We start from the raw sequence: 25,431 nt of genomic DNA, 5'->3' as shown, positions 1-25,431 counted from the left end.
TAGATGTTCTATATGTTAGTAACCTCACAGCGAGGTAGATGATGACATGGAGAATATGGGCCACAATTTAAAGTGGAGAAGGAGATTTGGCCGGAGCGCCATGTTTCCTAAAGCAACGATACCAAGATAGTGCCAGTGCAAGGCAATAGTTAAACACACAGCTTTGGAGTCAGGTCTGGATCCACATCTTTACTCTGGCAGTTTCTAGTGGTATGATCTTATGTGGGTCTTCACCTTTCTGTGCCTAGATTTCCTCACATATAAAGTGGGAATGGGGACTTCCCTGCTGGTCCAGTGGTTAAGACTGTGTGCTCCCAGTGCAGGGGATACGGGTTTGATCCCTGGTCGGGGAACAGAGGTCCCGCATGCTGCATCCAGGAAGGGTCTGTAAGTGGAGATGCTTCTGTCTACTAAAGAGCGAGAACCAAAGTGGTCCCTGATGGATGCTGCGCTGTCCTCAGGGGATAGAGAGCAAGTATTCAGTGAGGTCATTAGCCGTTGATTTACTGTGTTTCGATAATTCAGGTCTCAAAGGATCTTTGCCTCCCAGTTCTGTTCTGAGCGGATGACAATGATGAGCTGGTAAAGCTGGAAATGACGTGACTTTACATACCTAAGGTTACTAATAAAAGAAACTAAGGTCCAGAATATTTAAGTGACTTGGCCAAAGTCACACAGTCAGTGAGTGCCAGAAAGAGGACTAAAAGCTGGATTTTCTTACTCCCAAGCCATTGCCTTCTCCGCTACAACACCTCCTCCCCCCTCCAGAGTAATCCTGATGGTTTTACCTCATGCCCTGTGTGCACAGACAGCTTTAAGTCCTTACGCTGTGGAGTCACCATGGCCGCCAAAGGAGTCTAATTCTTTTATCCATATTTCTAAGTGGATGGAGGGGTGATTTGCATCATAGAAATTGATTGGACTTGCTGTGCAATGGTTTCTGTCCCATCAAGCAGGCCCAGGAGAATCATTATTATGTATTAGAGCAAGTGCGGGAAGTGGCTGAGTCACCTGTGGCCACATAAGCATCCAGATGACTGGGACCAACTCTGTTTATGTCTAGAATGGCCTCTCTTCACCTAGACCATAAGGACACTTATTTTTCCACTTGGTCGTGTTGATGATGACAGTAATCATGATTAGAAAATATAGCTGTCAGGAAAAAAAGAGGCAAAGATGATACAGAATTATTCAACCAAATGAGATAAGAAGAACATAAACTCGATTTTTTTTTTTTTTTTTTTTGCTGTACGCGGGCCTCTCACTGTTGTGGCCTCTCCCGTTGCGGAGCACAGGCTCCGGACGCGCAGGCTCAGCGGCCATGACTCCCGGGCCCAGCCGCTCCATGGCATGTGGGATCTTCCCAGCCCGGGGCACGAATCCGTGTCCCCTGCATCGGCAGGCGGACTCTCAACCACTGTGCCACCAGGGAAGCCCCATAAACTCGATTTGGATGCTGTGTTTTGGCATCCTTAGTCCTAGTTTTTTCTCACCTTGACTGCATTTCTGTTTATAACACAGAGGGGAACTAGAGGGAAATGTCTTATTTTTCTCAGTTTCTTAAGTATTTAGGAGATAACTAAATTATACATCTTGGGTTGGAGTCTGTCATTGTTTACTATCCTTGTTGGTGTTTATGTCAGACTTTATTCTTCTAATAAATAGCTGTGTGTTTATTTTCCATAAAGCTGTTTACCTTCATCGTTGTCAAGGAACCAGTAACCTTGGTAAATATTTTCTTATACCTGTTTCAATCAAATTGATGAGTAAATCTAATTACCAAGATGGCTCAACTCCTGACAATTTTCAGTGAAAAGTATAATATGATTTGGATCTGGTTGGGTTAGAGAACATCTATAGGAGCATCCTGGAGAAGGGATAGGAATCCCTGCCTGAAACAACAGGTCTGTACAAACCTGAGGAGGTCCCTATCTGCCCAAGGTGGTCCCTCCATCTACCTGAGGTGGTCCCTAAGTCTTCCATTAGCATCACATCACTCTGCATTTCTAGGAGAGAGTCTGTTTTGTGATGATCTTCTGCTCCAGTCCCTAGAGTCTCTGCTCAACTACATACAAGACTTGGTTTGAGCAAGGTCTGTAGCTTTCCCTCTCATTTATAGGCGGTGCAGTTAAAATCCCAAAGACAGAACAGACCAACTACAAGAGCAACAACTTCCTTATTTGGGCCATTTTATTAAGAATGTTTATGGGCTTCTGTCATTAGTTTGCATTTTGGAAATCCAATAATACTAGTGTGAAAATAGTTGAAAGTGGGACAGTCATCTTTATTCAAAAGTCAGTATTTCTGATTTTCATGTCACTCAAGAAGAAATAGAGACATGCCTATATTGACAAAATTTGGCTACATGCAAATGGTCATAGCATTTTTTTAAACTTTACAGTGCTTTTCCCTGATCCCATAGTTATCATCTATATCTCAGAAGCTGGTTTTTCCATAATTTCCAGGTATCTAGATCATCTCTTTTTCCCCTGACAGGGAAGATTTTCATATCTTTCATTAATCCCTACCAAAACACAATCCTTTTCCTCCTCAAAAGAGGTATAGGTGGGCTTCCCTGGTGGCGCAGTGGTTGAGAGTCCGCCTGCCGATGCAGGAGGCACGGGTTCGTGCCCCGGTACGGGAAGATCCCACATGCCGCGGAGCGGCTGGGCCCGTGAGCCATGGCCGCTGAGCCTGCGCGTCCGGAGCCTGTGCTCTGCAACAGGAGAGGCTGCGACAGTGAGAGGCCCGCGTACTGCAAAAAAAAAAAAAAAAAAAAAGGTATAGGTAAGCTCTGCTTACCTTATCACATGTATTACTTATAGTTTTCCATAAATTTTCCCATTAACTGGCTGAATTTCTCAGGTTGTATTTCATGCTTTTAAAAAATCTCTGGATTTAAGATTTTATTCACTTATCAACCCTTTATGGAGTTTCCATTAGATAGTAAGCTGCAGAGAGCAGGAAAGTGTATGTATTTTCTCACTACCATTGTTTCAAAACCCAGAGCTAGGCCTGGAACAAAATAAGTGATCCGAGATACGTGTGGAATGATCACGGGTCACTGATTGAAGGCAGCTTTATTCTAGGTGCTGGGGACACAAGGGGAAGCAAAAATAAACCCAATTGTGCACTCGGGGAGCTCACTTGAGCGAAGTAGAACGGGAGTTGATCATCAAAATAAACATCAACTTGCAAATGTTGTGACAGTACCATGAAGTGAAGGTACAAGGAGCTGTGAGGATCTGGCCTCCAGGGGGGTCTTCTCTCCTGGAAGAAGAGGGAGGAGCTTCCTGAGGAAGTAGCTTGAGTTAAGACCAAAGGATGGTTAGGCACCAGCTAGAGGAAGAGGAAAGGAAAGAGAGTTGCATGCTGTTTAGTTTCATCTCAGTTCTTTTCTTTTCCTCTCACTGTATGTTCCCCCTTGGTATTTATCATTATAGCCTCTTCCTGTTTTTCCCACCACCTTAGTTTGCTCAGTACTCATGGATTTCTTTATAGGTTTCAAGTGTATGTTGGTCTCCTTTTAGGAAACAACCAAGGCTTACTTTTCTGTTAAAAATGCCAGTAATTATTTTAGAAACTAAGGACAGAATATCAAAGAGCAAAATGAATTAACAGGGGAAGCATGTCCTCTTCTACCTACTTACTCTAATTGGGGTGTGCTTAGGGACATGCCGTATCACAGGTACTTAATAGATTTTGATTGGTTGGTCAGCTGATTGGTTAGTTGCTTGGCTGGTTGGCTGGCTGGCTGGCTAGATGTTGGTTGGTTAGCTAGCTGATTAGTAGGTTGGCTGGCTGGCTAGCTGCTGGCTGACTGGGTAGGTGTTTGGTGATTGGCCGACTGCCTGGTCGGTGGACTGGGTAATTGGTGAAAAAAATGAGAGGGGTAATTTAGCTTTGGTTTTAAATTCAGACTTAATTTTTACTCAGATTCTGACTGACCTGTCACTAACTCTATGATATTAGACAATTGACTTAAGCTCTTTAAGTCTCCATTCTATAAAATAGTATTTTTCTCATAGAGCTGTTGTAAGGATAATAGTGATATAGCTTACAAAGCTTTAGCATGGTACTTAGGCTAAATGAACTCTTCATTAGTATATGCTCACTACTTTAAAGAAAAGAAAGAAGCTAGAGTTTTATTTCCAAAAGAAACAAAATTGGTGAAAGCAGATGATGGTTCTTTTTAAATGTTTGCCCTATTTATCTTAGTCCTTCAAATATGTTTCACTGCTGCAAATACACTTCTGTTACAGACTAGAAGTACACATACCTGAGAAGATTACAGTATGTGGAAAACTCATAAGCGCACAAGCAAACCATTTTTTTCCTCGACAGATTAAAACGTAATTCTCTCCCCACCCTCTTCCTCTCCCATTCTTCCTCATGACCCTATTGTTGTATTATTGTAGGGTGCATTAGGATACTAACTTCCTCTATTAAAAAAAGAAGTGCATCATATATTATTTCTTAACGTGGGTGACGATGGTTACCCAGGAGTTTGCTCTATAACTATTTGCTGAACTGAATATGTATGATTTAGGTATTTTCCTATGTGCACACTCACACTTAAACACACACAAAAGAGGTGAAATTGGCATGTAACAAGGTGATGGGATAGGATAGTACAGACCAAATATAAACCTAAGTTGGGTCTAGATAAGCAAAGGAAATTGCTTAAAAATTCCAAATTGAAAGGAATACACAAACAATATACCCTGTGAACAAGAGATAGAGATTATTCCAACTACTCCAAATTGGCTATCTCCATGTCACAAATTGAGTGGCCAGAGTGACAAATTAGGGAACTGTTTGTTTGTTTTGCTAATCTGCATGGATGTGACCTGCGCTGGAGTCACTGTGGGGCAGGATCCTTCCATGTCGTATTCCACTTGCTTAACCTCAGGCATGAAGAGCTTCTCTCAATGACAGAGCTCTTTAGTAGACTGCGATGAGTCAAGTCCCTTTGCACAGGTATCACTGCCCCGTCTCTTCCAGCCATCTTCATTAACATGCCTTCTACTTGTGCATGATTTCAGACACAGCTGCCCTGGTTTACTGAATGCTATCAGACACAAAGTTAAGAATTACAAGTCTTTATTACTAACAAGCAGCTTTTGGTTTTTCAGCGCCGACTGGGAGATGCAGCAAAGAAAGCAATCAGCAAGCTCCAGGTCAGGACCATCAAGAAGGGTGACAAGGTAACAGCCTCTTTTCTTTTTTGGCAAGGAGCTATTCAGAGAAGTGTCCGAGTTTCCTAGCAGCCAGTGTGGAAAAGAAGATGAGAAAGGGAAATACATACTAATAGTTCTCCTGTGAACATCTGTTATTATACCCATCATTGTTTAACATAATTTAAAGCAGTTTATAAAATGCATACTATAGGACAACAAAGTAGTTGGAGGAAGAATTGAAAAGTAGGTATAGGAAAAGTAGACGCAACCAGGATGAAATCAGTATACACATGCATTACCTGAAACATATAGCAGAAATGGGTCCCAAAATTTAAGTTGGGGCTCTCCAGCAAGCCAATGCAAAGAGGGAAACAATATTCAAACAAATCTAATTACCTTATTCCAGTGTCCCACAAGATAAAAACAAAATGGCCGTTGCTGGTATTACAGCTTGAGAAAGTTTTTCCATGAATCCTTGCAAGGAAGATTGTTATGTGCTGAGTGATGTCCTCCACTTGAGTCTGCAGCAAATGCAAGAAGCATATTTAGTCCCTCTGAAATTGAGTTTCTAGAACCCCAACGTCAAGGCAACAGTCTCTCTAGCTGTAGAATGATGACATAAAGCCCAAAGCAGAAGCATATCTTAGGGAAGGACCGCAAAGTAGGCCAGTCTAGGCCCACAAGCCTCTCAAGGCCTCTGTTCTCCCCAGGAGAATTTTTCCCCCAGGAGAAATTTTAGAGCAGTGAATTGCAGTACATGGGTTTGGGGCTCCTTGGGGCATCGTAAGAGGTTCACAACTCTACTTGTATACGGTATTGTCTCCAGTATGAATAATTGATCAGTCTCGCTAATTACGTGCTGCAGTTTTTCAACTATATAAAAATACCGTTGAGCTTAATAGGATAAAATTCATTTAAAGGTATCACTAAATTTAAAGTATATTTTTTCATTACTTTTTTATCCTCAAACAGGATAATAAAAGAACAAGGACTATTACATAAGTAATGTATTATGGGGTGTTGAAAGAGATTTATGTACTTGAAAAGAAAGCTGGAACCATTCTTTACGAGTTGTATAAATTAGATTTCCGAGGAATGGATAGATTAAATATCATTTTGACAATTCTCCATGAATAGTATTTCTCATCCTCGAGACTTTGCTATGTCACCTCCGATTATAATAAGTAGCATTATTAGTAATGGTACATTAAAAAACTGTTCCCTCACAAAAGCTTTTGCAGTGGAACCCGGAAACAGAAAGTGGAGGTTGGAAGGAATAGAAACTAAACCAGTGTACAATAAATTATGGATTAAGAAAACTGGTGCCGAGACAGTTGAAAGCCTTGCTCCAGGCAAGCTCTCCTTTGGCTTGTTATTTGTGTGTTTACCGGAGCTGAAGGTAGGAAAGCAGGCTCACCTGTGCTGTCTCTGTTGCAGGAAACCGAGCCTGATTTTGACAACTGTGCAGTTTGTATTGAAGGGTACAAGCCCAACGATGTGGTCCGGATCTTGCCCTGCCGGTGAGTGGCTAGGCTGCCTGCTTTTGACTGGGGCGTGTGTGGAGAGTGTCTGCTAGCCTCACTGGCTCCGACCTGCTCGGCCTAGCCCTGCAAGGTCAGTCTGCCCCAATGGTGCCGTATTCGAATAAGAAACCACCGACAAGCTCATTCTTTTTGTATAACCTTTCTCCTTGAAACCATTTTCTCTTGTGACATCAGAAATATTTTTCCGATCCTCTTCTCACCGAAGGGAGGAGACTACTGCTATGACCTAGGATCTCATGTACACAGTTTGATGATGTAGCTCCAAGTTCAAGGTTTTTTTAACAACAGATCTATGATATTCAGAATCATACTCGCTTTTACAAGTGCTATTTTAATTAAAATAATAAACTCTTAAAAATGTTTTCTGAATGATCATGAAGGGATCAGCAAACCAGAATACAGTCAGGAGGGACTAGGAAGCCAAAGGCAGATTTCATTCCCCCTTATTTTTTATTGACAAGAAGAGAATGTGACCGTCACCCCCAAACTTCTAGAATCTAGGGGCGGATGCCAGCATGTGTAGTTGGAAAAACTGCCAACTGGTGATTCTCTTAGAACCCTAATCCCTCTCTCGCAAGTGAAATTCACCGTTAAGGTGTCTAGATTCTTTTTATACATTAAAATATATTTACATTTATTAATGTAAATATTCAAATTACATTTTATAACATTAAAATAAATATTACATTTATTAACATGAAATAAATTTAAATATTTCAATAAAATAAAATATGTTAAAGGTGCTAAAGGTTTTTTAGTGTTTTTGCATCTGTGCAGGTGTCCTAAAAATAAAAATTAAATACTGCCTTAAACAAAGAGCCTTCGCTTAGAAATACTGGCTTTAAAAATTCTAACAGTATTTAAGGAAATAAAGTAGAACACAGTCACCACCAAGATATAAAACAATCCATTCGGTCATAACACAATGTGATGTTAAGAGCTATTTATTAGAAACACAAAAGAAATAGGATGTGCCTTAGAGGACTTAGTTTAATAATCTCAAAGTGACAAAATCTCAAAGTGACAAAAAGGAACAAGATACTCAAATAGCTGCAGACACTCCAAGGGGAGTGGATTGTGCTTGAAATGCTCTCAGGCAAATTGATCAGTAGGAAAACCAGCCTGAGGAAAGCGCACTCTGGTGGCCCCAGCTGAAGCCTTCAGGTGGGATTCCCTTTCCTTAGTTTATAGATGGTTGACTGTCTCTAAGAACAAATCATAAATTGGGCAGCATCCTTCATGTGAGGGTACTATAGATAAATTCTCTCTCTAGACATTATACTTGGTATTTGCTTGGTGACTTCTAGAAATGCTGGCCAAGAATGGCAGCATGTGAACTACAGGCAGCCTCTCCCGCTAGCATCTTTCCTCTCTGCAGCATTTTATTAAGAGAGTTTTATAAAGCCTCATACCTATGCACAAGGAAAGTCTTGATTCTCCTTTTCTTTGGAGCTGGCTTAGAGCCTTGTGAGTCTCCTACTAATAAAAAATATCCAAAGCTAAAATAAAAGGTAAATAGCATCTTTTCCTTGAGAATCCAAAGAACTTTACAAAAGTAATTACAAAAAAAAAACTAAAAATAGAACTACCATATGATTCAGCAATCCCACTACTGGGCATATACCCTGAGAAAACCAGAATTCAAAAGGACACATGTACCCCAATGTTCATTGCAGCACTATTTACAATAGCCAGGACATGGAAACAGCCTAAGTGTCCAACGATAGGTGAATGGATAAAGAAGATGTGGCACAGATATACAATGGAATATTACTCAGCCCTAAGAAGGAACGAAATTGGGTTATTTGTAGAGATGTGGATGGACCTAGAGTCTGTCATACAGAGTGAAGTAAGCCAGAAAGAGAAAAACAAATATTGTACAATAACACATATGTGTGGAATCTAGAAAAATGGTACAGATGAACCTATTTGTAGGGCAGGAATAGAGACGTAGATGTAGAGAACAGATATGTGGACACAGTGTGGGGAAGGGGAGGGTGGAACGAATTAGGAGATTAGGTTTGACATAAATACACTACCATGTGTAAAATAGTTAGCTAAGGGAACCTGCTGTATAGCATAGGGAGTGCAGCTCGGTGCTCTGTGACGACCTAGATGGGTGGGATGGGGGGTGGTGGGAGGGAGGTCCAAGAGGGAGGGGATATATGTATACATAGAGCTGATTCACTTCGTTGTACAGCAGAAACTAACACAACATTGTAAAGCAATTTTACTCCAGTAAAAGAAAAAAAAACTATATATAGGCTTACTTTAGCTCCATCATTCATACTGTATAAAATAGCTTGTTCAGTTAGAGCTCTTTCATGAGTATATTTCATGTTACTGCATATAATTGCTGGAGGTTGCATAATATCTAAGTCACAGATGTACCACAATGTAATTTACTAGGCCCCTGTTGCGGACCATTTAGCTGATTTCAGTTTTTAATTATGACAAATTACATTGCTTTAGCAGTATTTAAATTGTCATGATATATTATTCCAGATCTGCTTTTATAGTATATGTTTTAGAAATTTTAACAAAGACAAAAGTAGCACGTTAGTACTTGTCACCAAAAAAAAAAAACTTTAGGAAGTTTAATCTTATTTATGCTAACACTTGCCCTAGGCCAATTTAGTTTGGCCTTAGGCTCCTCCTTTTTACATCATCATTTGCTTCTCAGCTCATTTCTTGATTCTTTTTGCTTCAGGTTCCTCACTGTACATCTGCTTTTATTTCCTTCCTGTGGGCCCTGCTTCAAATAACAAATACATCGAGCATTACCAAAGTCAGGTTGTAGTTGCTGTTTGATCTTAAACTAGACACACAGGCCTACTCTTTGAAGATTCTCCAGTTTTTCCATGTGGCTTTTAAAATCAAGATATTTATGCCTGTTGCTGGTTTCTGCCAGACAGTTGGCACTAATGGATGTTATCAAACAAATGCACTGGCATTTGCTTTTTTGCTAGATAATTTCCTCTGGGGTATTATTAAGCCTTTGCTCCTATGAACTTTATAGTCTCTCTTACCAATTATTTCCAGGCTGACTCATCCACAGAATTCTTTGCATCTCCTTGGAGTAAAAACTGTTTCAAACAATGTTCCAGCGTATTGTCTTTCTTCTCTCACACTCTTTTCGGTGGCCTCCTAACTCCTGACATGCTGGGTGCCTCTCTTCTCTATGGTTGCCATTTCGGGTGTCTTTCCAAATCACCCAGTCTCGTACCATGACTTTTTCAAAATCATTCTTCCCTTTTGAAGACACTTGCACAAATTAGGATGAATTAATAAGTGATTCTTCCTCTTTATTTGTAGTCATGGTGATGAATAAAGTTAAACTGTGCACATATTCATGTGCCATTTCTCCCCCATTGTTCTTTCTTTGTCAGGGTCCTTCTCTAGCCCTTGGAGGCAAGCTTCCCCATGGGGTGAGCCTGGACACCCACGTTTCATGTGAGGGAGGGACCACAACAGCACACAAAACATCTCAGGTCTAACTTTGGTGGTTTGGATTTGATCCTAATACACCACTAAGATATTTTCCAAGGAGCTGTGGTTTTGCCGTAGCATACCTATGCCAAAACATACGACGACTGCATTCTAGGGCTGTTTTGTGTGACTAGGATCTGTACTTGCGATGATGATTTTTAGCCACAAAAGAGATCTTATTGAAGTCTGTTGTCTTCTCTTGTCCCGAGAAGAAGTTGGGCTCTCTCATTCTTCTTCGGCTTTGACCCTATGGTGTCCCCACTGTCCTTCAATGGTTATTCATCTCAAACTATTTACCCAATTGCAAACGCCGTATTTCAGAAAGAGCGTGATCCCCTTGGGCAGAGCAAACGTCCTTGTTTGTCATTTTTTAAAAACAAAGCAGTGTATGCATCCTTTCTCTACATGTTTGTCAATTTTTAAAAACAAAGCAATGTATACGTCCTTTCTCTACGTGCCTATACAATTCTTTCCTATCTCTAATTTATTACTAAAGCGTTATCACTAATTTGGGAAGATATTAGTTTCTACTACTGTCTTTTCCTTTGTTTGCAAACTCTCCCCACAATTGAGGAAAAAGTATGAAAGCTCCTTGGCAAAAAGCAGGCCCTTGCCATAACCTTTTTAGTAACTAAATGCTTTATTCAAAACAACAAACATTTCTTTTGTAGCAACTGTATACCAGGAATAGTGTGAAGTACCAGAAATGAAAAGACAAATGGCATGTTCCCTGCTGTAAAGGAAATCAGGCTAGTGAGGGAGAGATAGGAATTCAAATAAGTCATCACAATACAGAGTGACATATATGCAGCACTAATAGCAAAATGAATTAAAATTTTGGAGGAACTAATACCAGGCACAGGGAAGTTAAGAAAGGCTCCACAGGGCTTCCCTGGTGGCGCAGTGGTTGAGAGTCCGCCTGCCGATGCAGGAGACACGGGTTCGTGCCCCGGTCCGGGAAGATCCCACATGCCGTGGAGCGGCTGGGCCCGTGAGCCATGGCCGCTGAGCCTGCGCGTCCAGAGCCTGTGCTCCGCAACGGGAGAGGCCACAACAGTGAGAGGCCCGCGTAAAGAATCGGGGTCTTTTCATGGGCCAGTCAGAATTGTCCTCTGGGGTAAAACTGGAATGTGTCTTAACTCGCCTTAGCTCATTCCATAGTAACCCATCCATGAGCTATTCAAATTGCATCATCCCCAGCCCCCTAGAGAGACAGAAAAGCAGTTTCTGACAGACGACAGAGTTCGGCTGGGTACTAATGGCCCCATGGAGGCAGCATGTCCTGCTGGCTTGTTATTGTCACAGTTGGATTACAGATAAAATCCTCTAGTGCTCAAGTCATTGTCTTTGGTAGCCGTGCCTCCAACTTTTCACCAGTTCCTATACAAAATTCTCATGATTACAAATTAGCTCCTGCAGTTACGTTTTGTAAATAGTGCTTCTTGGGGGGAAACCGTAGGAGGCAAGTTCTGTGGACACTGGCTGCCCTTTTAATCAGGACTTGGTGCGTATTTCGGAGCCGGGAGTCCAGGTCAGTGAGCAGCTCTGCAGGTCCATGGCTTGTTGGGCTCCGCCCTCTTCACAACAGGATTCAGTTTTGTCCTGAGCAAGCTTACCTGGTAGAGCATTCTGGAAGGCGGTGGGGGGTGGGGGGGTGGGCGGGGTGGGCGTGGTAAATATATATAGCATAAAGTTGATCGTTTTAACTGTTTTTACATTTATATTTCAGTGGCATAAAGTATATTCAAATTATTGTGCCACCATGAGGACATTCATCTCCAGACTGAAACTCTGTAGCCATTAAACAATAACTCTCCATTCCCCCAGCCTGGAGTTGTGCGTGTGTGTGTGTGTGTGTGTGTGTGTGTGTGTGTGTGTGTGTGTGTGTTTTAATTTAGGCTTGATTTTTTATTAACAGAAGAAAATGTCAGTGAAGGAACTTAGTTTTGATTCAAGAATCTAATTTAAGTTAGCTAGCTAAAAATTGATTTTTACGTATTCAATTCGAAACCTGATAGTGAATGATAATTCTGTATATATCTGGTATTATTATTATTGCTATTATTACAATACTAATATGATGTTACTCTTACCATTATTATTAGAACTGTTACTATCCTATTACTATTCCTAACATCATTACCACCATCCATTCTTTCCTGGCTTTCTGAAGTAGCCGTCTCACTGATCTCCCTGTTTCTACTCCTGCCCCTTAGTCATTCATTCTGATAAGTCTATTTTTAATTATCCAGCTAGATTGGCTGGACTCCGGGTACTTTTTTATGTTTTTTTATTTTTTATTTTTGGCAATACGCGGGCCTCTCACTGCTGTGGCCTCTCCCGCTGCGGAGCACAGGCTCCGGACGCACAGGCTCAGCGGCCATGGCTCAAGGGCCCAGCCGCTCCGCGGCGCGTGGGATCCTCCTGGACCGGGGCACGAACCCGTGTCCCCTGCACCGGCAGGCGGACTCCCAACCACCGCGCCACCAGGGAAGCCCTCCGGGTACTTTTTTAGCGAGCACAAATTTAAACTCATTAAGTGTATCAGAAGTATGACTAAAAAAAACTGTTTCTTTATGAAGATTAATTGAAATATACTTCAGTCCTTCTGTGTCTCTAAAATGTGTTTCTGTAACAAGGTAGATTCACAGAAAATTAAGAACGTGCACTATTTCATATTCGCTCCTTACAAGAGAATTGAGCTGCCTGGTGCAGTTGCCACTGATTTTATCAGGAATTACTGTAAGAAGCAATCTTAAGAAACTTGCCATTGTGGCTCTCGTTAGGATTTTCTACTCTGATTTCATCATGAGGACTCACCAGAGCAGTTCACACATGGAATACCTGCGTTTCTCCTGAGCAAAGGAATGTTTTTATATTGTGGATACAAAACTGTGCTATTTTGCAGATTTTTGTTTTTCTATGTTTGTTGATAGAAAGCCAACAGCCAAATCTGGAGCCCATCCCATAGCCAAAAGGGATTTTTTAGCTTCATCCCTGACTCTGTTTTATGTCTCTCTTCTTATTTTCCTTTCTTCTTTTGCTTTTATGGCATCTTTTTGGATATCTGCATCTCTTAAGGTCACCGTAAGTCCTTTCTAGAATAAACATTTTCCATGTGTTTAAAACTTTCACAGTATCATTTTTAATTGGTGTATAATATCCCCTAAGTCATAATTTATTTGACTCTTTTTGGACATTTATGTGGTTCCCCCCTTCCATACCCACATACTTTTTTTTGCTATTATAAATAGGGCTGTGATAAATTAGCTCTGTGTGTGTAGACCTTAGTTACATTTTGGATCATTTCTTTGTTTCTAAGCCTACAAATTCAAATTGCCTAGTTACTTTCCAGAAAGTAGTACCGAAGGAGTTTTCCAGTCAATCAGATCTAAGAAGAATATTCCAAGCAAAGATAACTAGTGGTAACCTGAAATTGTCAGAATATAACGCACGTGTCAAGATAATGGTAGAGAGGTAGGATCAGATCACTTAGGACCTGAACGCCCAGCTGAGGAGCTGAGGTTATAGCCAAGTCCTGGGAGACCAGCTGACGGGTTCAGCTTGTGCTCTATACACAGCACACTGGCACGTGTGGAACGTGGCTTAAAGGCTTAAAGTGATGTGAATGGAGTCAAGGGGACCAGTTAGGAGACTGTGGCAAAGTCAAGACAAGAAATGCTGGCAGCCTGACTTGGAGTGCTGGCATTGGGCACATAGGGAGAAGGATCTAGTCAGGAGATATTCTGGAGGTAAACCTAGCATGAGTCAGCCATTTGGATTACTTGAAAATAGCTGCCCCGTCAGATGGTGACTGATAGATACATCTATATTTGTTTGCAATTAAAACATTCTCATATCTCTCCATTCGGATTCTAAACAATAGAAAAAATCCAGTGGTTAGCACACTGTTATTCAAAAACTGTAACAGAAGAAACAGATTTCAAACGCTGAAACAGATTTTCTTTCTCACTCAAAAAAAAGAAAAAAACTTGAAGACCAGCTTTGGCTTATCTTTTTAAAACTTTCTTCTGAGTTATTCATCCCAAAACAATCCCATAACTGGGTCATTTAGTCAGAGTTCCATTTTAGATAGACAATTGTTGGATCCTATGTGTAAATGCTATGCTGCCTTTCCTCTTTCTCATCTCTCTGTTTTAGAAATGAGGCTAAATTTCAATTGTATCTGTGTAAGAGATCTCTTTAGTAATTCAGGACATAGAATATATCATACTGTTTCTTTTTTCTTTCTTCTTTGAAACTTGAGTCTACATTTTTACAAAGATCAGAACATGACTAACCGCACTGGTGTTGAAAGAGATGAAATGGAGATTTAACACAATACTATGCCAGACTGAAAAGAGAAAACAGAATAAATAGTTACTGTTAAAGTACAGAACAAATTAATAGAGAAGGACAAAGAAAGCTTGTATGTGCAAATCGGGGCAATGCATACCCTAATTTGCAAAGGAATTTCAAATGACATTCCAGTTAGAGAGATACTAAAAGGGATAGGCCTGGAGATTTGGAAAAGGAATTTTTTGAAGGCTGTTGAAAAGTCAAAGCCTAGATTTGGTCTAATTCAATGAATTCAGTGGAGGTCTGTTACATACCACGTATCTACAGTTGACAAGGGGCTTATACATCGTCTTTGTTCATCTACCCAAATAACCAGCTACTTTCCTTTCTCATTTGATGTGACTGACGTATGTATACTTTTAACATGGACCTACTTACTGACCCCTCAGATCCATTAACAATGGATCCATTAACAATCCGTTAACTCCTGTCGGTAAGGACAGGTGACATTTTCCTCTACAAGAGAAGCAGCTCTGAGAGAGATCTAGTAAAAAGGCACATGGCAAACAGAAGAGGGATCCATTTGTAAAGCTTTCTGAACAAACACGAACCCTAAGCCTTCCAGAGTCACTTGCCTGCCAAGGACCAGCCTCCTTAAGATCAAATTAGTAAGATTTACGGAGCTAATATAGGTGAGAGCACCGTGCCTACAAGACAAGTGCGTTACCACCAGTGGCTTGCATCAGATGGGCCTCTCTCTCTCTGCTTATTCACTGTGTCCCAGAGAGTTTCCTTGTTCCCATTGGATGCTTCCAACCAAACCCACCGGGGCAGTTCATAGCCTCCCCTGCTTCTCCTGAAACTTTGATGTGGGATCCAGGTCTTGGGTCCTTCAATGACAACTGAAGGCAACATCACAGTTGGACTCTGATATTCATCTGTGAACTTAGGGGCTCTCATTCACTCTCCCTACCAGACACAACATGATCATAATAAAGAACATAACATAAAGAAGAATTATAACCTGATGTAGAAATGAATATCATTTTCATATTTGAAAACTTCAAAAATCACGAGTTTTATGGAAAGCCCGATAAAAGACACTAGCCCCTGAAGGTTTCTAACCCCAGGACCCATCTAATTTTAAGATGAGTCAAATGAACTGAATGTCTCTGTGAACAGAAGATTCCAGCCTCTTTACGGGTAAAAACAATTTACAAAACAGTCTAATGTGATCAGGATTCCGACTCTGAGCCTTATAACTTGCGAAGTGGAAAACAAAGGGATGCTTTCTAGCCGGGCAGAAATGGTCTGTCCTAACTTTACCCTGTTGTGCCTGTTACATATGCTTGATTAGGAACAGATTTTTCTCCAAGTAACTTTTTTTAAAAAAATGGTGAACACTGGCTGATTTTCATAAGATTTGACTTACTCTTTCATGCCCATGTTACGCAAATTAGATTATCGGTCATTCTTTTCTCTGCCGTTTTATATTTTTTAAATAACTATGAATGTTTCATGACTAATTGTAAGAAATTTTGAAAATGGTGAAAAGTATAAAGAAGGAAGAATAATAATCTCACCACCCAGAAATAATCATTATTAATATTAGTATATTTAATTTTTATGATGTATGTATATATATAAGCATCCCATGTATGTTGTTAAACATTGTAGAGTCAGGCCACTAATATAATTTTTATTCTACTTTCTCATCTAATATTAAAAAGCAAGCATTTTCCAGTAACTTTAGAAATTATCTTAAAATATTTTAGTGGTTGCATAATGGTCCGTTATTGGAGTTTCTTTAACTGTCCCCCTTATCGTACAGCATTTAAATTGCGTCCAGTTTTCATCATTATAAAATCATAATCTCAATTGTTTGTTTTTTTTTTCTGTGTTTATCGCTTAGGATATGTTCCTAAAAGTGAACTTTCTGGGTCAAAAGTGCTTTCCAAAGGATCTCGATAAGTTTTGTCTAACTGCTTTCCTGAAAGGTGGTAATGATTTACACCCCATACTAGCAGGATGTGCCTGCATTAGTGTTTCTTTGGAACCAAGAAGTAGTGCCATTTTTAACCATCTTTCTCATCTAGTAGCCAAATACAAAGGTAGCACTTAGCTTTAATTCCCATGTCTTTGATTTCTCTGAGATATTATTCTTGACTAACCTAAGCTCTTCACATATCGCATCTGACCGTCAATGAAAAATTTTCACCAAGTGGGAGTTGTGAGTTCAGTTTTATTTGGGGCTTAATGAGGACTATAGCCTGGGAGACAGCCTCAGATACCTCTAGGGAACTGTTCCGAAGAAGTGGAAGGGGGAGGTTAGAATATATGTGATTTTGGTGAAGGGGGATACGTGTCATCAAGCACACATTTTGGAAGAAGGTTGCTGCTGGTCACGAGAAGGTGGCTGCTAGCCACGAGGAGCAGATGTCTCCATTAATGATTTTAGTGCTTTTCTATATATGAGAAGATGCAGGGAATTGGGCTCATAAAATCTTCTCCTGGAAATATCTAACTCTCTAAAGGCCTGTTCTGCCAGTTTTTCCCAGAGCACAGAGTGCCTCATTCCTGGTCTCCACCCCAAACTCCTTTCAGGGTGTGTTGAAAGTCAGCAAGTAGCTAGTGACTTCATTCTTTCAGAACCAGATGGCAAGCAACAATTTTTAGTTGGCATATCTACTGTAAATGTAAATCGTCATCGATAGTAAGATGCTTCCTGATTTCAGAGATGTTAAAATGGGGGAGGAAAATGATACGGCATAGAACTGATATAATGTGGTATTAACTATTTTTAACATTTTGTTTTCATGTTTTGGTAAATAGTGTTTTTTGTCATTTAAATATTTTTGGTTTTTATGATGCTTTTGGATTAATAGAAAAAAGTTACTAAATTTATGAATTTTTATCTTTATTTTTATCTCCTCTTCTTTCATCTTTCTTTACCCCCCCAAAATAATAATAATAATAAAACAACTGAGCAATTAACTGCATTTTTCAAATTTCTCTTAAATTTATGTTGGTATAGGCATCCCACTCAATAGTCATTATTCACGAAAACTGTTATTTTAAAAACTCATTTTTTCAGGAACATAATTTTACATACTCTGCCAGATTAAAAGTTATATAGTATGGGGCTTCCCTGGTGGTGCAGTGGTTGAGAGTCAGCCTGCCGATGCATGGGACGCGGGTTCGTGCCCCGGTCCGGGAAGATCCCACATGCCGCGGAGCGGCTGCGCCCGTGAGCCATGGCCGCTGAGCCTGCGCGTCCGGAGCCTGTGCTCCGCAGCGGGAGAGGCCACGGCAGTGAGAGGCCTGCGTATCGAAAAAAAAAAAAAGTTATATAGTGTGGTGGGAGTTTAAAGTGGCACAACTGCTTTGGAAATTTCAGTTTCTACTGAAGTTAAACATATACTATCCTCTAACCTAGCAGTTTCACTCTTGGATATACACCCAAGAGAAATGAATGCATACATTCACAGAAAGACTTGTACAAGAATGGTCATCATAGCACATTTATTCGTAATAGCCAAAAAATAACCCCAAGGTCTAACAACAGAAAAATCTGTAAATCAGTTGGGGAACAGTCATACACTGGAAATCTACTCAGCAATAAAAAGACCAGCGATCGATGTACATGAAAGCACAGATGAATCTGAAAAAATTATGTTGAACCAAAGAAGCCAGGCAAAAAGAATAGATACTTTATGATTCCATTTATGTGAAATTCAATCACAGGCAAAGCTAATCTTTGGTGACAGAAGTCCTAATGACGGATTCGTGGCAGGGAGTGGATATCATCTGGACAGGAGCAGGAGAGAGCTCTCTGGGGTGATGGAAACAATGTATATCTTCATCTGGGTAGTGTGTACATAAATGTATACCTACTTAGAAATCATCCAGCTATCTTAAGATACAGTATATGCGTTTAAAGTAATGAAAGAAAATTTTACAGTACCAAAGAAACTACATTGTGGACTTAAAGAAAAAAGTTCACTTTGTACATTAGTCAAAATTATATAAAATTTAAGTTCAGAGTTTGTTGATGGTTCATTCTAATCATTTTTCTTTGATTACTTTGGAGTTTTGTGTATGAACTGCCAAAAATTAGCTATCACTCCATCTAGGGGATTAAAGGAAGGAAACATGAAAGGAGATGTGGCAGCATTGATAAATGTCTGATGTGTTATTTTCTGTTATATTTTCAACAGAGCAAATGCCGCCTTCAGAAAGATGTCTTGAACTCTAATAACCTTGTTAAATGTGGCATTCTGACTTCAGATGTCCTGATCCCCATTTATATTCATCAACTAGACACTTGGGACACATGCCAACCAGCTCTGCTACCCCGACCAAACAATATAATTAGACCAGGGTCAAGTTTTAAGCACAGAGCTTCCCTCTGCCAGAACCCAAAGGAATGAGACACTCTGTAAGAAGACAATTCTGCAGTTCCCTCAGAACTTGCATTCCGAAAGGATCCATTTCTTCCAGTTGCTAAAAAAGAAACTGAGTTCCATAGCAAGAGGATCTGATGCAGCTTCTTAGTTCTTTAAGTTTTGTTGGTTTTTCTGTAATGCTACTTAAACCCAATACTATGGACAAATGGCTGAAATAACTGGCCATTTATCATAATACTTTGAAAAGCATTCTACTGTTTACAAAGCTCTTTTACATATACTGTCTAATTTGCATCTCACGGTAGCTTATAATAGAGTTAGGGCAGGGACCATTAACACCTCTTTATTTAACTAAAAGAAAACCTTAACTCATAGGGTCATAGGGTCCAAAGCACAGAGAGGTCTCTGACTTCTAGACCAGTACTCTTTCCAAGGTCCTGGTACCACTGCTAGGCTATTGACACCTTAGCCCCACCCTTCCCCTGCCCCGTGAGGGTGCTCTGCCGTACACTCAACTCTCTGGGGCTCTAGTTTTGGCTAAAAGTCTGCCTCAGAAACGCCTATCTCACTCTAAGCCAACATCTAAGAACCCCAGGGAATCCAGATCAACTCTAGCCCAGCTTTAAGGGATTTGCTTTCTCCACAGTGATTCCAATCTTGTCATCCTGGGCCTGAAAGCAGACCAGCCTTTTTCACAGAAGGGCGGTGTTTGTGCTACTGAAGTGAGCCATCATTTACTTTATTGCATTATTTTATTTTCCCCTTCGTCAGGTAAAACTGCTAGCGAAGCAGATTAGCTTGCCAAAACAAAGCAATTGTATTTATAACAACAGCCATGATATGGTTACAACTGGTTCTGTGTGACAGCTCTTTTTTTCCCTTTCCTTTTCCTCTTTCTCCTTTTTAAAAAAATGATGTTTACATAACCTAAATAGGGAGCATCGGGGGTAAATGCAGCTTCTCAAAATTGGTCCAAACATTTCAGACCAAACCCAGTAGCAGAGTCAGCCCTACAGAGGGGCACTGGGCTGGTTGGGCAGAGTTTCTGGTAGGGAGAGGCTGGTGTCTGCTTAACTGACCTCCCAACGCTGCATGACCACTGCACGGCCATCCCTGCAAGGGCTTTCTGTATAGGAGACATAGGAAGATGAGACACCATGGAAGGAAGTAACTTGATGGTGAGAAGTTCATGATCACAAAGAATGAGGGAAAGTCTGGCTCAGGTCCATGTGTTTTTCAAAGTTCTCATTGAATTGACCTGATTTTAGAAGCAAGGGTGGAGTGAAATCCTACTTAAGAAAATCAATGAGAGCACTTTAGATTTCCTTCCTCTGGGTAGGAATGAAGTACATTTCTCCTAAGCAATATTCATGACACTGTCTGGGCTCCATTGACATTCTGTAAGTGTCATCACCAGTGCCATTTTGGTCATTCTAACCGAGTAATGCCTGTGCCCAGATCCATAAATCGATATTCTCGAAATGAGATTTGCATGGAAGGAATGGCCCAGTGTGATGTCTACCAGACAGTCTGGGCAGAGCATGGGCTCACCAACCCCATAATGTCCTCATTAGGCCCCCAGAAGAAAGCAGAATTCTTTCATAATTTAGAGTCCATAAAAGTTAAGGAAAGTGCTTCCAGAGTAACCTCTACCATAGAAAACTCACTTGCAAGGAACAGGAGCTAAATTACTGTTAATTAAATAATGACACTTTAGCTTCTTATTTGCCAGGTAATTTTTTTTGTCATTTTTTTCCCTTAACAACCTAAATTTATTCTCACTTTGAAGACATAAATCTAAAGTGAAATCTTTTTCTTTAACTGGATCAAAAGAGTTATGCATTTCAAAATTGATTCCACTCTGCCATATTGCCTAACCAGATCAATTTACATTCCCACCAAAAGTATATGAGACTGTTTACACCATTGCCAACATGAGCAATTATCGAATTTAAAAATAAATGCCAATTATGAACAAGAGTGATGTTCTGTAATTTCCATTTTTCTGATTTTAGTTAGTAAATATTTTTACAAGTGTTTTGACACATTTATCCGAAGTCTTGAAATGAGTTTGGGCAAAAAAATTAGCAAGAAATATTTTTTACCAACAGTATAATTGTCTATTATTGAAAATGTATTAGAACAGACAAAATAATTTTTAAGTTGTCTGGACTTAAGATCAACAATCAGTGGTTATCAATTCATTAGAATGACATTAGCTAAGCAGTAACAAACCTTTGTTCCTTTCTTTCTTTTTTTCTTTTCTTTCTTTTTCTTTTTACCTTTGTACCCCCTTCACCCATTTCTCCCACTCCTCATCCCACACCTCTGGCAACCACCAATCTGTTCTCTGTATCTATGAGCTCATGTATGTTTGTTTCTTCGTTTTTAGATTTCACATATAAGAGAGATCATACGGTATTTGTCTTTCCCTGTCTGACTTATCCACTTAACATAATGTCCTCAAGATCCATTCATGTTGTCACAAATGGCAAGATTTCATCCCTTTTTATGGCTGAATATTTCATTGTGTATATATACCACAATTTCTTTATCCATACTGTTCTAATTACTATAGCTTTGTAATATCATTTGAAATCAGGGCATGTGATGCCTCCAGCCTTGTTCTTCTTTCTCAAGGTTTCTTTGGCTATTTGGGAGGGGAGGGTTGGTGGTTTCATACAAATTTTAGGATTATTTGTTCCATTTCTTTGAAAAATGCCATTGGAGTTTTGATAGGAATTGCATTGAATCTGTAAATTGCTCTGGGTAGTATGGACATTTGAACAATCCTGATTCTTCCAATCCATGAGCATGGACTATCTCTCCATGTATTTGTGCCTTCTTCAGTTTCTTTCAGTAATGTTTTATAGTTTTCAATATGCAGTCTTTCACCTCCTTGGTTAAATTTATTCCTAGGTATTTTATTCTCTTTAATGCAGTTGTAAATGGGATTGTTTTCTTAATTTCTCTAATAGTTTGTTATTCATGTATAGAAATGCAACAGATTTTTCAGTATTGATTTTGTAAACTGCAACTTTACTGAATTCATGTATTCTAACAGTTTTTTGAAGGAGTCTTTAGGGTTTTCTATATATAATATGTCATCTGCAAATGGTGACAGTTTTACTTCTTCCTTTCCAATTTGGAGGCCTTTTATTTCTTTTTCTTGTCTAAGTGCTCTGGTTAGTACTTCCAATACTATGTTGAATAAAAGTGGCTAAAGTGGACGTCCTTTCAGCTTTTCAGCATTGAATATGATATTAGCTATGAGTTCGTCATATCTGGCCTTCATTATGTTGAGATACTTTACCCCCATACCTGCTTTGTTGAGAGTTTTTATCATAAATGTTGAATTTTGTCAAATGCTTTTTCTGCATCTATTGACACGATTATTTGACTTTTATCCTTCATTGTGTTAATATGGTGTAATTGTGGATGTTGAGACATACTTGCATCCCTGGAATAAATCCCACTTGATCATGATGTGTGATCTCTATAATGTATTGTTGAATTCACTTTGCTAACATTTTGTTGAGGATTTTTGCACCTATGTTTTTCAGGGATACTGGCCGGTATTTTCTTTTCTTGTGAGGTCCTTGTCTAGTTTGGGTATCAGGGTAATGCCGGACTTATAAAATGAGTTTGGAAGAGTTCCCTCCGCTTTTATCTTTTGGAAGAATTTGAGAAGAATTGGTATTAATTCTTCTTTGAATGTTTGGTAGAATGCACCAGTGAACGTATCTGGTCCTGAACTTTTACTTGTTGAAGGTTTTTGATTACTGATTCAATCTCCTTACTAGTAATTGGTCTGTTCAGATTTTCCATTTCATCATGACTTAGTCTTGGTAGATTGTATGTTTCTAGAAATTTATCCATTTCTTCTAGGTTGTCCAACTTGTTGGCATATAATTGTTTGTAATAGTCTCTTATGGTCATTTGTACTTTTGTGGTTATCAATGATAACATCTCCTCTTGCATTTCTGATTTCATTTATTAGGGTCCTCTCTCTTTTTTTTCTTTGTGAGTCTAGCTAAGGACTTGTAAATTTAGTTTATCTTTTCAAAGAACCAGCTCTTAGTTTCATTCATCTTCTCTGTTGTCTTTTTAGCATCTATTTCATTTATTTCTGCTCTAATCTTGTTATTTCTCTCCTTCTACTAACTTTGGGCTCCATTTGTTCTCTTTGTGTCCTTTGTCCTTTACCTGTGATAAAAACCCTCTGTTGGATTATCACAGACTATTACTTCAGAGGGTTGTCAGTTGAAGGACATTGTCATAAAACATAGAAGGGAAAACTAAGCCACAGGTAACTTAGATTACTTGCCAAAGATCACAGAACTAAGGAGGGGTCTTCAGACCCTGAAAGCAGAGCACATACTCAGCTGCTGCAACATATGTGAGAAAACAAAATAGGAAGAAAAAGAAAAGAAACAGACTCTCCTTGGCAGTTTGGAGAAAAGAGGTGGGATGTTCAGGGAAGAGAAGGGACATCTGAGCTGTGACTTGAATTATGAGCAAGATTTGCCACACCAAAAAAAAATTTTTTTAACTGAGAAGGACACTCCAGAGTTATGGTGAGAATGTGAAGTAAACATGGGGGTGGAGCAGAAGATGTGACAAGGACCAGATTGGGTGAGCCTTCTTTGTGTGCTGTGACTTTGTGTTGTAGGCAGTGGGAAGCAGTTGAAGCATTTCACATGTGGGGAGTGATATCATATTTGTATTTTAGAAAGCTAAGACAGGGGGCTTCCCTGGTGGCGCCGTGGTTGAGAGTCCGCCTGCCGACGCAGGGGACGCAGGTTCGTGCCCCGGTCGGGGAAGATCCCACATGCCGCGGAGCGGCTGGGCCCGTGAGCCATGGCTGCTGAGCCCATGTGCTGAGCCTGCCTGTGCTCCGCAACGGGAGAGGCCACAACAGTGAGAGGCCCGCGTACCTCAAAAAAAAGAAAAAAAAATAAAAAGCTAAAGCAGGAAAGAGAAACCAGACCAGGTTGGGAAGAGCCTTGAAGAAAAGTGGGTATTTCTTTCTGTGATACTTCATGATAGAGATTTGAAAATTTGTGCAAAGGTAATGGAGCTGCCAACTAACATTTACCAGATTTATTGGGCAGTGGAGAGTGGGGGAGGACAAAGCATTTCGAGGCCAGTGTTACCGTCTTCCCAAATAAAGCAAGCAGACTGATGGCTAAGGGTAGGCCTGATGAGGCCAGTATTTGACAGCTTTTCCTTCTGTAGCCAAATGAATACACTTAAGGCAGGTGACTTTTCCTCTGGTTTTGCTCAATTCCCAACCTCTGTAACTAAGGTACTGCCCCCTCGAAGCTGGAGCACAAAAATACATGGGGGTGCTTCCCTGGTGGCGCAGTGGTTGAGACTCCGCCTGCCAATGCAGGGGACACGGGTTCGAGCCCTGGTCCAGGAAGATCCCACATGCCGCGGAGCAACTAAACCCATGCGCCACAACTACTGAGCCTGCGCTCTAGAGCCCGTGAGCCACAACGAAGACCCAATGCAGCCATAAATAAATAAATAAATAAATAAATAAATAAACAAACAAACAAAGTTACCACGACTCCCCCTGTCTTGCTCATGACAGTTCAGTGTGGGAAGGAAGGGCGTGGAGTGTAGATCTGGGTACAAGCACTGACAGTAGGACTGGGTTTGAGTCCCAGCTCTGCAGCTTACTAGCTCTTTGGATAATTTAATTTACTTTAACCAGCTTCAGCTTCCTCCTCCATAAAATGGGAATAATAATTTCTACCTCATAGGGCTGTCGTGAATGAATAATGTATGTAACGTGCTTGGTACATAGCAGGCATTTGATACCCAGTAGTTATTGTTTGTTTATTAATTAAACACTGACTCTTAGGTCATTGACAACTTTGCAAATAAGATTCAGAAGCTCTGAAGAAACATTTTGACTCCCCATAGAAGCACTGGATAGATCTTATCTAAACATGTTGCCTAGGAGAATGGGATTCTTTGGTCCCTGAGTGACTTATGTTCTCTGAGCACTATTTCATCGAGGGGAATGAAACAACTTGCACTGGTGCCAAAAGGAAAGCCCCAGGATCCTAATCTCCGTGGGAGGGTAGCAGGGTCTAAGAAAGCCTGCAAAAGTAAGTGAGATAGAAAGGCCAGAACAGTCCCCTTCTGCCTCCCAGTGGGGAAAACCTGTCATTTAATTGAGGGGGGAGTCACACATATAGGTGAAAGGACAGTAGAAAGCAAGAATGATTCGCTTATATGTGGAATCTAAAAAATAGGTACCAATGAACTTATTTACAAAACAGAAGTAGAGTCACAGATGTAGAAAACAAACTTATGTTTACCGGGGGGAAGGAGGAAAGGGATAAATTGGGAGAGTGGGATTGATATATACACACTACTGTGTATAAAATAGATAACTAATAAGGACCTACTGTATAGCACAGGGAACTCTACTCAATACTCTGTGATGACCTATGTGGGAAAAAGAGTCTAAAAAAAGAATGGATATATGTATATGTA

The 25,431-nt window shown here is 40.2% G+C and overlaps 1 protein-coding gene across 1 annotated transcript in view; it reads left to right on the top strand.

Annotated features, from left to right (window-relative positions):
• RNF150 (ring finger protein 150) overlaps window positions 1–25,431 on the top strand; it is a 237,109-nt gene that overhangs the window by 158,789 nt on the left and 52,889 nt on the right. Inside the window, exons 3-4 of the mRNA XM_060012080.1 lie at window positions 5,136–5,207; window positions 6,618–6,700. Coding sequence (XP_059868063.1) covers window positions 5,136–5,207; window positions 6,618–6,700 — 155 coding nt within the window. The remainder of the gene's footprint in view (window positions 1–5,135; window positions 5,208–6,617; window positions 6,701–25,431) is intronic.

Source organism: Delphinus delphis, chromosome 5 (assembly GCF_949987515.2).
Source record: "Delphinus delphis chromosome 5, mDelDel1.2, whole genome shotgun sequence".
Lineage (NCBI taxonomy): Eukaryota > Metazoa > Chordata > Mammalia > Artiodactyla > Delphinidae > Delphinus > Delphinus delphis.
Note: the sequence above shows the minus strand (reverse complement) of the source record. Positions and strands in the feature narration are given on the sequence as shown.